At 46.3% G+C, this 14262-nt stretch overlaps 1 protein-coding gene across 2 annotated transcripts in view; it reads right to left on the minus strand.

Moving 5' to 3' along the window:
- Positions 1 to 14262, minus strand: part of LOC125453604 (protocadherin-16-like) — a 344257-nt gene that overhangs the window by 323084 nt on the left and 6911 nt on the right. For both annotated transcript variants that reach the window (XM_059646911.1, XM_059646910.1), the window contains exon 2: positions 2329 to 4164. In XM_059646911.1, the coding sequence (XP_059502894.1) occupies positions 2329 to 4092 (1764 nt within the window). In that variant the 5' untranslated portion in view covers positions 4093 to 4164. The remainder of the gene's footprint in view (positions 1 to 2328; positions 4165 to 14262) is intronic.

Raw genomic sequence — 14262 nt, forward strand, 5'->3', positions numbered from 1 at the left:
GCCTCAACTACCCTCCCAGGCAGCAGATTCTAGTCCTTCTCTTTTAATTCCTCCCACTTCCTACAGACAAAGTGGGTGGCCATGGGTACCTGCATGGGCCCAAGCTATGCCTGCCTCTTTGTAGGTTATGTGGAACAATCCCTCTTCCATACCTACACTGGCCCCAAACCCCACCTCTTCCTCCGTTACATTGATGCCTGTATCAGCGCCACCTCGAGCTCCCCAGAGGAGCTCGAATAGTTCATCCACTTCACCAACATCTTCCATCCCAACCTCAAGTTCACCTGGATGATCTCCAACACATCCCTATCTTCCTGGACCTCTCTGTCTCCATCTCAGGCAACCAACTAGAAACTGATATCCATTTCAAGCCCACCAACTCCCACAGCTACCTGGAATACACTTCCTCCCACCCACCTTCCTGTGCAAATGCCATCCCCTATTCCCAATTCCTTCATCTCCGCCGTATCTGCTCCCCAGGATGAGGTATTCCACTCCAGTACATCTCAGATGTCCTCGTTTTTCAAGGACCCGCAACATCTCCCCTGCAGTAGTCGAGAACGCCCTTGACCATGTTCCCGCATTTCCTGTGACTCATCCCTCACACCCCGCGCCCGCAATAACCGCCATAAGAGAATCCCCCTTGTCCTCACATACCACCCCACCAACCTCTAGATCCAATGCATCATCCTCCAACACTTTCGCCATCTGCAATCCGACCCCACCACCAAAGACATTTTTTCATCCCCGCTCTTGTCTGCTTTCCAGAGGGACCGCACTCTCTGACTCCCTTGTCCTCTCCATATTCCCCTGCAACCCCACCACACCCGGCACCTTCCCCTGCAACCGCAGGAAGTGCTACACCTGCCCCCACACCACCTCCCTCACCCCCATCCCAGGTCCCAAGATGACATTCCACATTAAGCAGATGTTCACCTGCACATCTGCCAATGTGGTATACTGCATCTGCTGTACCCGGTGTGGCCTCCTCTACATTGGGGAAACCAAACGGAGGCTTAGGGACCTCTTTGCAGAACTCCTACGCTCGGTTCGCAATAAACAACTGCACCTCCCAGTCGCGAACCATTTCAACTCCCTCTCCCATTCCTCAGATGACATGTCCATCCTGGGCCTCCTGCAGTGCCACAATGATGCCACCCGAAGGTTGCAGGAACAGCAACTCATATTCCGCTTGGGAACCCTGCAGCCCAATGGTATCAATGTGGGCTTCACAAGCTTCAAAATCTCTCCTCCCCTTACTGCATCCCAAAACCAGCCCAGCTCGTCCCCGCCTCCGTAACCTGTTCTTCCTCTCACTTATCCCCTCCTCCCACCTCAAGCTGCACCTCCATTTCCTTCCTCCTAACCTCATCCTGCTCCTTTGACCTGTCCGTCCTCCCCGGACTGGCCTATCCCCTCCCCACCTCCCCACCTACACTCACCTCTACTGGCTCCAGCCCCGCCTCTTTAACTTGTCTGTCTCCTCTTCACCTAACTTCTCCTCTATACATCTTCGATCTGCCTCCCCCCCTCCCTATTTATTTCAAAACCGTCTCCCCCTCCCCCTTTTCTGATGAAGGGTCTAGGCCCAAAACGTCAGCTTTTGTGCTCCTGAGATGCTGCTTGGCCTGCTGCGTTCATCCAGCTTCACACTTTGTCATCTCATATTCTAGACCCCATTACCGTCATGGTGAAAAAATGCTTCAAACCCTTTTTAAGCCTCCTGCCCTTTCTATTAAAATACTTCCTTATTATTGACCCTTCAACTAAGGGAAGTGGCTGGTTTCTGTCCACCCTGTCCATGTCTCCCATAATCTCATACACCTCTATCAGGTCCCTTTCAACCTTCTCTGCTCAAAAGAAAACAACCCAAGCTTAACAGCCTGTCCTCATCAGTAACCTGTTCCATCCCAGGCAACATCCTGGTGAGTCTCCTCTGCACCCCCTCCAGGGCAATCACATCCTTGCAATAGTGTGATGACCAGAACTGCACATAGTGCTCCAGCTGTGGCCTAACCAAAGTCCTGTACAACTATGACATAAAAAGAAATATCGTGGATGCTGCAAATTTGAAACAAATGGAGGGAGTGCTGGAGAAATTCAACCGCATTTGTGGACAGAAATCGAGTTCATTTTTTGGAACAATAGAAATATCACATTCTAAACATTAACCCTGTTTCTCTCCACAGATGTTGCTACACCAGCTGAGTTTCTCCAGCACTTCTTGCTTTTATTCCACTCAGAATGCTGGAGCATTTAGAGTTAACAGGTTCATTAACATGTACAATTTATAAAAATTACAAAAAAAAACAGTACAAACGATCTTACCTGGAGGAAGCAGGTCCCCATTGGAACATGTTCTTTGATTGATGTGTTATAAAAATTGCGGCTGAACACAGGCTCGTTATCATTCACATCCTGGATGGCAATAGTGACAGTAACAGAGGAGAACATGGGAGGATTTCCTCGATCAGTGGCTGTCACCACCAGCCTGGGAATAGGATCTGTTTCGTAATCCAAAGTTGCTGCCGTGGTAATAACACCAGTCGTTTGATCGATGGTGAACCATTCAGAGTGGGAGTTTGCATTACTTGTAATACTGTACACAACTTCACCGTTACTGCCCTCATCTTTATCTGTTGCTGTTACTTGTAGCACAAAGCTGCCAGGATACAGAACCTCTGGGATAGACTGTCGATACCCAGAGCGATCAAAGACCGGAGGATTGTCATTAACATCGGTTACATGGATGGTAAATGTGGATTCCGCCCTCAACGGTGGTGTTCCAGAATCAGTTGCAGTGACACTCAGCTGGTAAGTATCCTTCTCCTCTCTGTCTAACATCTGGTCTACACAAATCAAGTAAATAATATTGTCCTTTGTAGTCAACCCAAATTTACCATCACCACCATCCAGAGATACATTGACTTTGGCATATTCTCCATAGTCAGGATCAGATACAGAGATCCTGGCCACAAATTGGCCTGGCTGAGCTCCCTCTGATATATGAGGTGAACCATCTTCACTAAGAAAGATGATGGTGAGTGTGGGCTGGTTATCATTATAATCCTTTACCTGGACTGTTACAAATGCTGTTGTTACTTCAGGATGTGTGGCATTATCTCTGGCTTGGACCACGAGCTCATGAACTTTCTTCATTTCATAGTCCAAACCTTTATTTAACTTGATAATGCCTGTCTTAGAATCAATAACAAAATACTGATTGGGATCGCTCTGCCTCCTGTTGATGTCATAAATGACCACACCATTATTTCCCTCATCCATATCTGTGGCAAAGACCTGCAGAAGACTGCTGCCAGGTTGTAGGCTCTCTGAGATCATGGTATAGTATCGAGTCTGATTGAATCTTGGAGCATTATCATTTACATCCAAAATGGAGACATCCAGGGTCATCTGACTGGTTCTGCGGGGAGTTCCACCATCAAAGGCTTCAATGACTAAAGTGTAAGTGGATCTCTTCTCCCTGTCCAGGGGATTATTGACTACTAATTCCAGGTCCAGTGTTTCTGCAAGTTTCTTAGTTTCAAGCCGAAAGGCTTGCCCCACATTTCCATCTTTAATAAGATAGCCCTGTGTACTAAACTGACCTCCGTCTGCATCAATAGCTGAATCCAAACGAAAACGTGTTCCCACAGGTGTTTGTTCAGGTACGTTCAGTTTCATTTCCCTGCTCGGAAAAACTGGAGAGTTATCATTGATATCATTGACGATTATAACCACCTCCACCGCATCACCTCCCCAGTTTACAGCCACAAACTTGTACTTATCTCTGGACTCATGATCCAACACTTTGGCTGTTTTGATAATCCCGGTGGTTTCATCAATAATTAAGTCTGACGACATGCCTGTTCCTTCAGTCTCGTGAATGAAGAAGCTACTAGTTGTATGCCCAGGAGGCAGGCCTGCATTGATATCTCCAATGATGGTAAAAGGTGGCTGTTCCTCATCAATTTGAAGAATGAGAGGTTCATCTGACTTTGCCATACTCCATCCAATCAAGAATCCTGACACCACGTGAAACCACAGAAACATACCTTGGCAATTAGACTGGGATTTCTTCAATAAATCCATAATCTCAGACAATATTATTCCAATTTATGACGTTGACCATGTCCAGACTTCATGGAAACAAATCTTTCCGCACTATAAGATAATTATTCTGCCATTAGTCACAGGATTACAATGAGGGGTAAATACAGTAAAATCTTATTGAGAGTCAGTGTGTGTGGGACCCTGTACCCCAGTGAGAGACAGTGTGTGTGTGGGACTGTACCCCAGTGACAGTCAGTGTGTGTGGGACTGTACCCCAGTGAGAGTCAGTGTGTGCGTGGGACTCATACCCTAGTGAGAGTCAGTGTGTGTGTGTGGGACTGTACCCCAGTGAGAGTCAGTGTGTGCGTGGGACTCATACCCTAGTGAGAGTCAGTGTGTGTGTGTGGGACTGTACCCCAGTGAGAGTCAGTGTGTGTGTGTGGGACTGTACCCCAGTGAGAGTCAGTGTGTGTGTGTGGGACTGTACCCCAGTGAGAGTCAGTGTGTGTGTGGGACTGTACCCCAGTGAGAGTCAAAGAAATGTAGAAAATAGGAACAGGACTCAGGTTTTCGAGCCTGTTCCTCCATACAATTTGATCCAACTCTGTCCTGTCTTCCTGCTTTTACCCCATCCCCTTTGATCCCCTAAACTCAATGAATTATATGTAACTCTTCCTTGAAAATATTTATTGTTTTGGCTTCAGCACTTTCTGTGGCAAGGAATTTCAGAGACGCACCAATCTCTAGATGAAGAAATTTCTTCTGATGTCAGTTGTAAATGGCCTACCCCATATTCTGATACTACATTCCACATTCCAAAGGTGGCAAATGGAGTTTCATACAGATAAATGTGGGGTGATGCACTTTCGGAGGAATAAGAGGAAGGCTGAATACTGGGTCAATGGAAAGATTCTTGGTAGTGTGGATGTGCAGAGGGATCTTGGTGTCCATGTACATAAATCCCTGAAAGTTGCCATCCAGGTTGATAGTGCTGTTAAAAAGGCTTACGGCGTGTTCGGTTTTATTGGTAGAGAGATTGAGTTCCGGAGACGTGATCTCATGCTGCAATTGTATAAAATGCTAGTGCGGCCTCATTTGGAATATTGCGTGCAGTTCTGGTCGCCCCATTACAGGAAGGATGTGGAAGCATTGGAAAAGGTGCAGAGGAGATTTACCAGAATGCTACCTGGTCTGGAGCGCAGGCCCTATGAAGAAAGGCTGAGGGACTTGGGTCTGTTCTCATTGGAGAGAAGGAGGCTAAGAGGGGATTTAATAGAGACATACAAGATGATCAGAGGATTAGATAGGGTGGACAGTGAGAGTCTTTTTTCCAGGATGATGATTTCAGCTTGTACAAGGGGGCGTAGTTACAAATTGAGGGGTGATGGATTTAAGACACATGTCAGAGGCAGGTTCTTTACTCAGAGAGTGGTAAGGATGTGGAACGCCCTGCCTGCCAATGTAATTAACTCAGCCACATTAGGGGCATTTAAACAGTCCTTGGATAAGCATATGGATGATGATGGGATAGTGTAGGGAGATGGGGTTAGATTAGTTCACAGGTTGGCGCAACATCGAGGGCCGAAGGGCCTGTTCTGCGCTGTACTGTTCTATGTTCTGCGTTCTATGTGTAGAACACTACAGCGCAGTACAGGCCCTTTGGCCCTCTATGTTGTACCGACCTGTGAAACCAAGCTGAAGCCCATCTAACCTACACTATTCCATTATCATCCATATGTTTATCCAATGACCACTTAATGCCCTTAAACTTGGCGAGTCTTCTATTGTTGCAGGCAGGGCATTCCACACCTTTACTACTCTCTGAGTAAAGAGCATATCTCTGACATCTGTCTGATAGCTATCACCCCTCAATTTAAAGCCATGTCCCCTCATGCTAGCTATCACCGTCCAAAGAAAATGGCTCTCACTGTCCACCCTATCTAATCTTCTGATCATTTCGTATGTCTCTCTTAAGTCACCTCTTAACCTTCTTCTCTCTAACGAAAACAGCCTCAAGTCCCTCAGCCTTTCCTCGTAAGACCTTCCCTCCATACCAGGCAACTTCCTGGTAAATCTCCTCGGCACCCTTTCCAATGCTTCCACATCCTTCCTATAATGCGGTGACCAGAACTATACGCAATACTCCAAGTGTGGCCGCATCAAAGTTTTGTACAGCTGCAGCATGGCCTCATGGTTCCGAAACTCAAACCTTCTACCAATAAAAACTAACACACCATATGCCTTCCTAACAACCCTATCAACCTGGGTGGCAACTTTCAGTGATCTATGCACATGGACACCAAGATCTCTCTGTTCATCCACACTACCAAGAACAAAGAACAAAAAAACAAAAAACAAAGAAAATTACAGCACAGGAACAGGCCTTTCGGCCCTCCAAGCCTGCGCTGATCAAGATCCTCTGTCTAACCTGTCATCTATTTTCTAAGGGTCTGTGACGCTAACGTGTCTGCGTCTACCACCTCCGCTGGCAACGCATTCCAGGCACCCACCACCCTCTGTGTAAAGAACTTTCCACGCATATCTCCCTTAAACTTTCCTCCTCTCACTTTGAACTCATGACCCCGAGTAATTGAGTCCCCCACTCTGGGAAAAAGCTTTTTGCTCTCCACCCTGTCTATACCTCTCATGATTTTGTAGACCTCAGTCAGGTCCCCCCTCAATCTCCGTCTTTCGAATGAAAATAATTCTAATCTACTCGACCTTTCTTTGTAGCTAGTGTCCTCCATACCAGGCAACATCCTGGTGAACCTCCTCTGCACCTTCTCCAAAGTATCCACATCCTTTTGGTAATATGGCGACCAGCACTGTACACAGTACTCTAAATGCGGCCGAACCAAAGTCCTGTACAACTGCACCATGACCTGCCAACTCTTGTACTCAATACCCTGTCCAATGAAGGAAAGCATGCCATATGCCTTCTCGACCACCCTATTGGCCTTCGTTATCACCTTCAGGGAACAATGGACCTGAACACCCAGATCTCTCTGTTCATCAATTTTCCCCAGGACTTTTCCATTTACATAGAACATAGAACAGTACAGCACAGAACAGGCCCTTCATACCACGATGTTGTGCCGACCATTGATCCTCATGTATGCACCCTCAAATTTCTGTGACCATATGCATGTCCAGCACTCTCTTAAATGTCCCCAATGACCTTGCTTCCACAACTGCTGCTGGCAACGCATTCCATGCTCTCACAACTCTCTGTGTAAAGAAACCGTCTCTGACATCCCCTCTATACATTCCTCCAACCAGCTTAAAACTATGACCCCTCGTGTTAGCCTTTTCTGCCCTGGGAAATAGTCTCTGACTATCAACTCTATCTATGCCTCTCATTATCTTGTATACCTCAATTAGGTCCCCTCTCCTCCTCCTTTTCTCCAATGAAAAAAGTCCGAGGTCAGTCAACCTCTCTTCATAAGATAAGCCCTCCAGTCCAGGCAGCATCCTGGTAAACCTCCTCTGAACCCTTTCCAAAGCATCCACATCTTTCCTATAATAGGGCGACCAGAACTGGATGCAGTATTCCAAGTGCGGTCTAACCAAAGTTTTATAGAGCTGCAACAAGATCTCACCACTCTTAAACTCAATCCCCCTGCTAATGAAAGCCAAAACACCACAAGCTTTCTTAACATCCCTGTCCACTTGGGTGGCCATTTTAAGGGATCTATGTATCTGCACACCAAGATCCCTCTGTTCCTCCACACTGCCAAGAATCCTATCCTTAATCCTGTACTCAGCTTTCAAATTCGACCTTCCAAAATGCATCACTTCGCATTTATCCAGGTTGAACTCCATCTGCCACCTCTCAGCCCATCTCTGCATCCTGTCAATGTCCCGCTGCAGCCTACAACAGCCCTCTATACTGTCAACGACACTTCCAACCTTCGTGTCGTCTGCAAACTTGCTGACCCATCCTTCAATCCCCCATCCAAGTCATTAATAAAAATTACAAACCGTTGAGGCCCAAGGACAGAGCCTTGTGGAACACCACTCACCACTGACTTCCAGGCAGAATATTTTCCTTCTACTACCACTCGCTATCTTCTGTTGGCCAGCCAATTCTGTATCCAGACAGCTAAGTTCCCCTGTATCCCATTCCTCCTGACCTTCTGAATGAGCCTACCATGGGGAACCTTATCAAATTTACTGTATAATTCGACCTTGAATTTGATCTTCCAAAATGCATCACCTTGCATTTGCCCAGATTGAACTCCATCTGCCATTTATTGCCCAACTCTCCAGTGTATCTATATTCTGCTGTAATCTCTGACAGTCCCCTTCACTATCTGCTACTCCACCACTCTCAGTGTCATCTGCAAACTTGCTGATCAGACCACCTACACCTTCCTCCAGATCATTTACATATATCACAAACAACAGTGGTCCCCGCACAGATCCCTGTAGAACACCACTGGTCACTGGTCTCCAATTTGAGAAACTCCCTTCTACTACTACTCTCTGTATCTTGTTGCCTAGCCAGTTTTTCATCCGTCTAGCTAGCACACCCTGGACCCCTTGCAACTTCACTTTCTCCATCAGCCTGCCATGGGGAACCTTATCAAACTCCTTACTGAAGTCCATGTATATGACATCTACAGTCTTTCCCTCAACAATCAACTTTGTCACATCCTCAAAGACTTCTATTAAGTTGGTAAGACACGACCTTCCCTGCACAAAACCATGTTGCCTATCACTGATAAGCCCATTTTCTTCCAAATGGCAATAGATCCTATCCCTCAGTATCTTCTCCAGTAGCTTCCCTACCACTGACGTCAGGCTCACTGGTCGATATTTACCTGGGTTATCCTTGTTACCCTTCTTAAACAAGGGGACAACATTAGCAAGTCTCCAGTCCTCCGGGACCTCACCCAAGTCTAAGGATGCTACAAAGATATCTGTTAAGGCCCTGGCTATTTCCTCTCTCGCTTCCCTCAGTTATCTGGGATAGATCCCATTCGGACAAGGATATGGACGTACATGGAATATGGACAAGCACATGGACATACATGGAATAGTGTAGGTTAGATGGGCTTGAGATTGGTATGACAGGTCGGCACAACATTGAGGGCCGAAGGGCCTGTACTGTGCAGTAATGTTCTATGTTCTATGTTCTATGGACGTAGGGGCTTGTTCACCTTAATGTCTTTTAGGATACCCAACAGTTCCTCCTTCCTTATGTCAACTTGACCTAGACTAAGCAAACATCTATCCATCACCTCAACATCTGTCATGTCCCTCTCCTTGGTGAATACCGATACAAAGTACTCGTTAAGAATGTCACCCATTTTCTCTGACTCAGCGCATAACTTTCCCTCTTTGTCCTTAAGTGGGCCAATCCTTTCTCTAGTTACCCTCTTGCTCTTTATATATGAATAAAAGGCTTTGGGATTTTCCTTAACCATGTTTGCCAGCAATATCCCATGTCCTCTCTTAGCCCTCTTAATGCCTCATTTCAGATTCGCTCTACATTCCCGATATTCTTGCAAAGCTTCGTCTGTCTTCAGCCGCCTAGACCTCATGTATGCTTCCTTTTTCCTCTTGGCTAGTCTCACAATTTCACCTGTCATTCATGATTCCTTAATCTTGCCATTTCTATTCCTCATTTTCAGAGGAACATGTCTCTCCTGCACGCTAATCAACCTCTCCTTAAAAGCCTCCCACATATCAAATGTGGATTTATCTTCAAACAGTTTCTCCCAATCTACATTCCTCAGATCCTGCCAAATCTTGGTATAGTCGGCCTTCCCCCAGTTTCGTACTCTTCCTTTAGGACCACTCCCATCCTTGTCCATGAGTATTGTTAACCTTACGGAATTGTGGCCGCTATTTCCAAAGTAGTCCCCTACTGTAATATCAACCACCTGGCTGGGTTCCTTCCCCAACACCAGGTCCAGTATGGCCCCTTCCCGAGTTGGACTACATACATACTGCTGTAGAAAACCCTCCTGGACACACCTTACAAATTCTGCTCCGTCTTGACCCCTAACACTGAGTGAATCCCAGTCAATGTTGGGAAAATTAAAATCTCCCACCACCACCACCCTGTTTCTCCTACACCTTTCCATTATCTGTTTACATATTTGTACCTCTATCTCACGCTCGCTGTTGGGAGGCCTGTAGTACAGCCCCAACATTGTTACTGGATCCTTCCTATTTCTGAGTTCTACCCATCTTGCCTCACTGCTTGAGCCCTCCATGGGGCCCTCCTGCAGTGCGGCTGTGATATCGTCTTTGACCATTACTGCAACTCCTCCACCCCTTTTACCTCCCTCTTTATCCCGCCTGAAGCATCGATATCCTGGGACAACTAGTTGCCAATCATGCCCTTCCCTCAACCAAGTCTCAGTAATAGCAATAACATCATACTTCCAGGTATCGATCCAAGCCCTAAGCTCATCTGCCTTATCTACTACACTTCTCGCATTAAAACAAATGCACCTCAGACCATCTGTCCCTTTATGTTCATCATCTGCTCCCCGACTACTATTCCCTTTCATTACACTGACTCCATTGTCTAGTTCCCTACAGGCTTTCATTACCACCTCTTTTCTGTCCAATATTTGGTTCCCATCCCCCTGCCACATTAGTTTAAAGCCTCCTCCAGCCGCTGCCCAAATAAATGAAGACCGCTCCCGCTCAAGGTAAGCTTTTTAAAGTGGGAAAAAAAAACCTTACCATCCCGGCAGCCTCCTGGCACTTTCTCTGTCTGGCTCTCGCTCTTCTCCCAAAAATGAAGACCGCTCCCGCTCGAGGTAAGCTTTTTAAAATGGGAAAAAAAACCTTACCTTCCTGGCAGCCTCCTGATGCTTTCTCTGTCTGGCTCTCACTCTCCTCCCAAAAATGAAGACCGCTCCCGCTCGAGGTAAGCTTTTTAAAGTGGGAAAAAAAAATCCTTACCTTCCCGGCAGCCTCCTGATGCTTTCTCTGTCTGGCTCTCGCTCTCCTCCCGAAAATGAAAAATCATGAAGAATCTTACCATTGGCCCAGTACTCTGTATTCCTGTTACTCCTTCCAAAGTGAATCACCTCACACTTTTCCACATTAAACTCCATTTGCCACCTCTCAGCCCAGCTCTGCAGCTTACCTATGTCCTTCTGTAACCTGCAACATCCTTCCGCACTATCCACAACTCCACCGACCTTAGTGTCGTCTGCAAATTTACTAAGCCATCCTTCGGCACACTCAGCCAGGTCATTTATAAAAATAACAAACAGCAGTGGCCCCGAAACAGTTTAATAATTATTGTTTAAATAATCTTGAAGCTTCCTTGCATCGTCCTGACAACCTGACCTCATTCTGTGTTATCAGCAAGTTTGGATGCACCTTGGATGAACCCCAAAAGGTCATATAGATCAGTAAAGTATGATATGTCTTTTATAACCATGCTAAATTTGCCTAATCCTTTTAATGCATTCTTCTGTTCTCATGATCATCACAACACATGTAAGACTCATTGGTCTGTAGCTCTGGAGATAGTAGGAACTGCCATTGCTGGAGAATCTGGGATAACACGGTGTGAAGCTGGATGAACACAGCAGGACAAGCAGCATCAGAGGAGCAGGAAAGTTTGTCGTTTTGAGTGGAGGCAGACAGGGCGAGGCGAATCGAAGATGGATAAAGGAGAAGATAGGGTGACAGGAGACAGACACGTCGAAGAGGCGGGGTTAGAGCCAGTAATGGTGAATGTAGGTGGGGAGGTAGGGAGGAGATAGGTCAGTCCAGGGAGGACGGACAGGTCAAGGAGGTGGGATGAGGTTAGTAGGTAGGAGATGGGTGTGGGGCTTGAGGTGGGAGGAATGGTTAGGGAGGCAGGGACTAGCTATGGGCTAGAAATAGTTCGCGACTGGGAGGTATAGTTGTTTGTTGCGAACTGATAAGACCTTCCCTCCATATCAGTTTGCAACAAACAACTACCACCTCCCAGTTGCGAGCCATTTCAACTCCCCATCCCACTCATTGGATGATATGCCCATCCTGGGCCTCCTGCATTGCCACAATGACGTCACCCAAAAGATGCAGGAGCTTGGGAACCCTGCAGCCCAAGGGTATCAGTGTGGGCATCACAAGCTTCAAAATCTCCCCTCCCCTGACCACATGTCGAAACCTGCCCAGCGCATCCCTGCCTCCCTAACCATTCCTCCCACCTCAAACCCCACCCCCATCTCCTATCTACTAACCTCATCCTGCCTCCTTGAGCTGTCTGTCCTCCCTGGACTCACCTAACCCCTCCCTAACTCCCCACCTACATTCACCTACACTGACTCTAATCCAGCCTCTTTGACCTGTCTGTCTCCTCTCACCCTCCTTCTGTCTCCCTATTCATTTCAAAATCCCCTTCCCCTCCCCCATTTCTGAAGAAGGGTCTTGACCCAAAATGTCAAACATTCCTGCTCCTCTGATGCTGCTTGGGCTGCTGTGTTCATCCAGCTTCACACTGTGTGGTCTGTAGATCTGCTTTTTCTCTCCCTCACTTCTTAAATAAAGGGGGTACATTTGCCACACTCCAAACTGCAGAAATTGCTCCTGAGTCTATCAAACTTTTGCAGATGACCAGCAATGCCTCCAGTATTTCCAGTGCTACTTCCTTTAGCATTCTGAAATATCGATCATCAAACCATAAAGATTTGTTAGCCTGTAACATCATTTATTTCTCCAGCACCATTTTCCTGCTTCTCGCTGGACCCTTGGTTCCCTGATATTTTAGGGAAGTTATTTGTAGTCTCTTTTTGTGAAGACAGAAACATAGTTTGTGTCAATTTTTTTTGCCATTTCTTTGTTTCCCATTATAATTCCCCCAGCTTCTAGCTGTTAGGGACCTGCATTTGTCTTTGCTAATCTTTCTTTTCACACATTTATGGAAGCCTTCTTAGTCTGTTATTATATTGTTGCAATTTTACTTTCATTCTATTTTCCCACTCAACCAAATACTTTGTCCTCATTTGCTGAATTCTAAAATGCTTTCAATTCTCAGGCTTGCTGCATTTTTTGGATTATTCTATATGCCTCCTCTTTAGATCCAGTACTATCCCTAATTTGTTTCGTAAGCCATTTGGGAAGATCTGTGGCTCCAGGCATGACTGCAGGATGGTGGCAGGGTTAAGGATGTCACTGAGCGGTTGCTGGACATCCTGAAATTGGAGGGTGATAATGGAGGTTACGGTACACAATGATACCAACAATACAAGTTGAATAAGGGATGAGGTCATACATCAAGAGTTCAAGGAGCTAGGTAGTAGATTGTAGAGCAAGACCTCAAAGGTTGTAAACTCTGATTATTCCCAGTCACGGGTGAGTGTGCACTGAAATAGAAAAATAGGGCAAATTACTATTCGGAGTTGGTGCAAGAGGGAATGGTTTAGATTCCTGGATCACTGGGACCATTTCTGGGGAAGGTGGGACGTGTACAAGTGGGATGGTCCACACCTGACCTAGAATGGGACCAAGATTCTTGCAGGGAGGTTTATTAATGCTGAGATAACAAGATGTAGAGCTGGATGAACACAGCAGGTCAAGCAGCATCAGGGGAGCAGGAAAGCTGATGTTTCAGGCCTGGACCCTTCATCAGAAACAGGTTTTTCAGAAATCCTTCCCCATTTCTGAAGAAGGCTCTAGGCCCAAAACATCAGCTTTCCTGCTCCTCTGGTGCTGCTTGGCCTGCTGTGTTCATCAACCTCTACAGCTTATTATCTCAGATTCTCCTGCATCGGCAGTTCCCACTATCTCGGGGTTTATTTATGCTGTTGGGATGAGTTTAAACTAGTTTGGAGGAGACACAGAATGTTAGTACAACAGGGACACAGTATATTTTAGTAAAGGTAACAAGTCAGAGGGAGTTTGCCATGTTGAATTTCAAGGGAATAATGTGAGATTGGATGGCCTACATTTCAATGCTAGGAGTATATAAGGGAAGGCAGACACGTTCAATGCATTGATTGACAGGTTGAATTGCAATGTTATTGACATCAGAGGGACATGGCAGAGGGAAGGGCAGGACTGGCAACTCGACATTCCAGGGTATAGGATCTTCATGCAGAACAGGGGAGAATGTGAGAGAGGACGTGGTGTTGCATTATTAACTAAGGAGGGACACTATCTTGGAAGGGTCTTCAAAAAAGGCTCATTGGGTAGAACTTAGGAATTAAAAAGGACAAAGTCACATTATGGCATGGTGACTCAATGGTT

Source organism: Stegostoma tigrinum, chromosome 6 (genome assembly GCF_030684315.1).
Source record: "Stegostoma tigrinum isolate sSteTig4 chromosome 6, sSteTig4.hap1, whole genome shotgun sequence".
Taxonomy (NCBI): domain Eukaryota; kingdom Metazoa; phylum Chordata; class Chondrichthyes; order Orectolobiformes; family Stegostomatidae; genus Stegostoma; species Stegostoma tigrinum.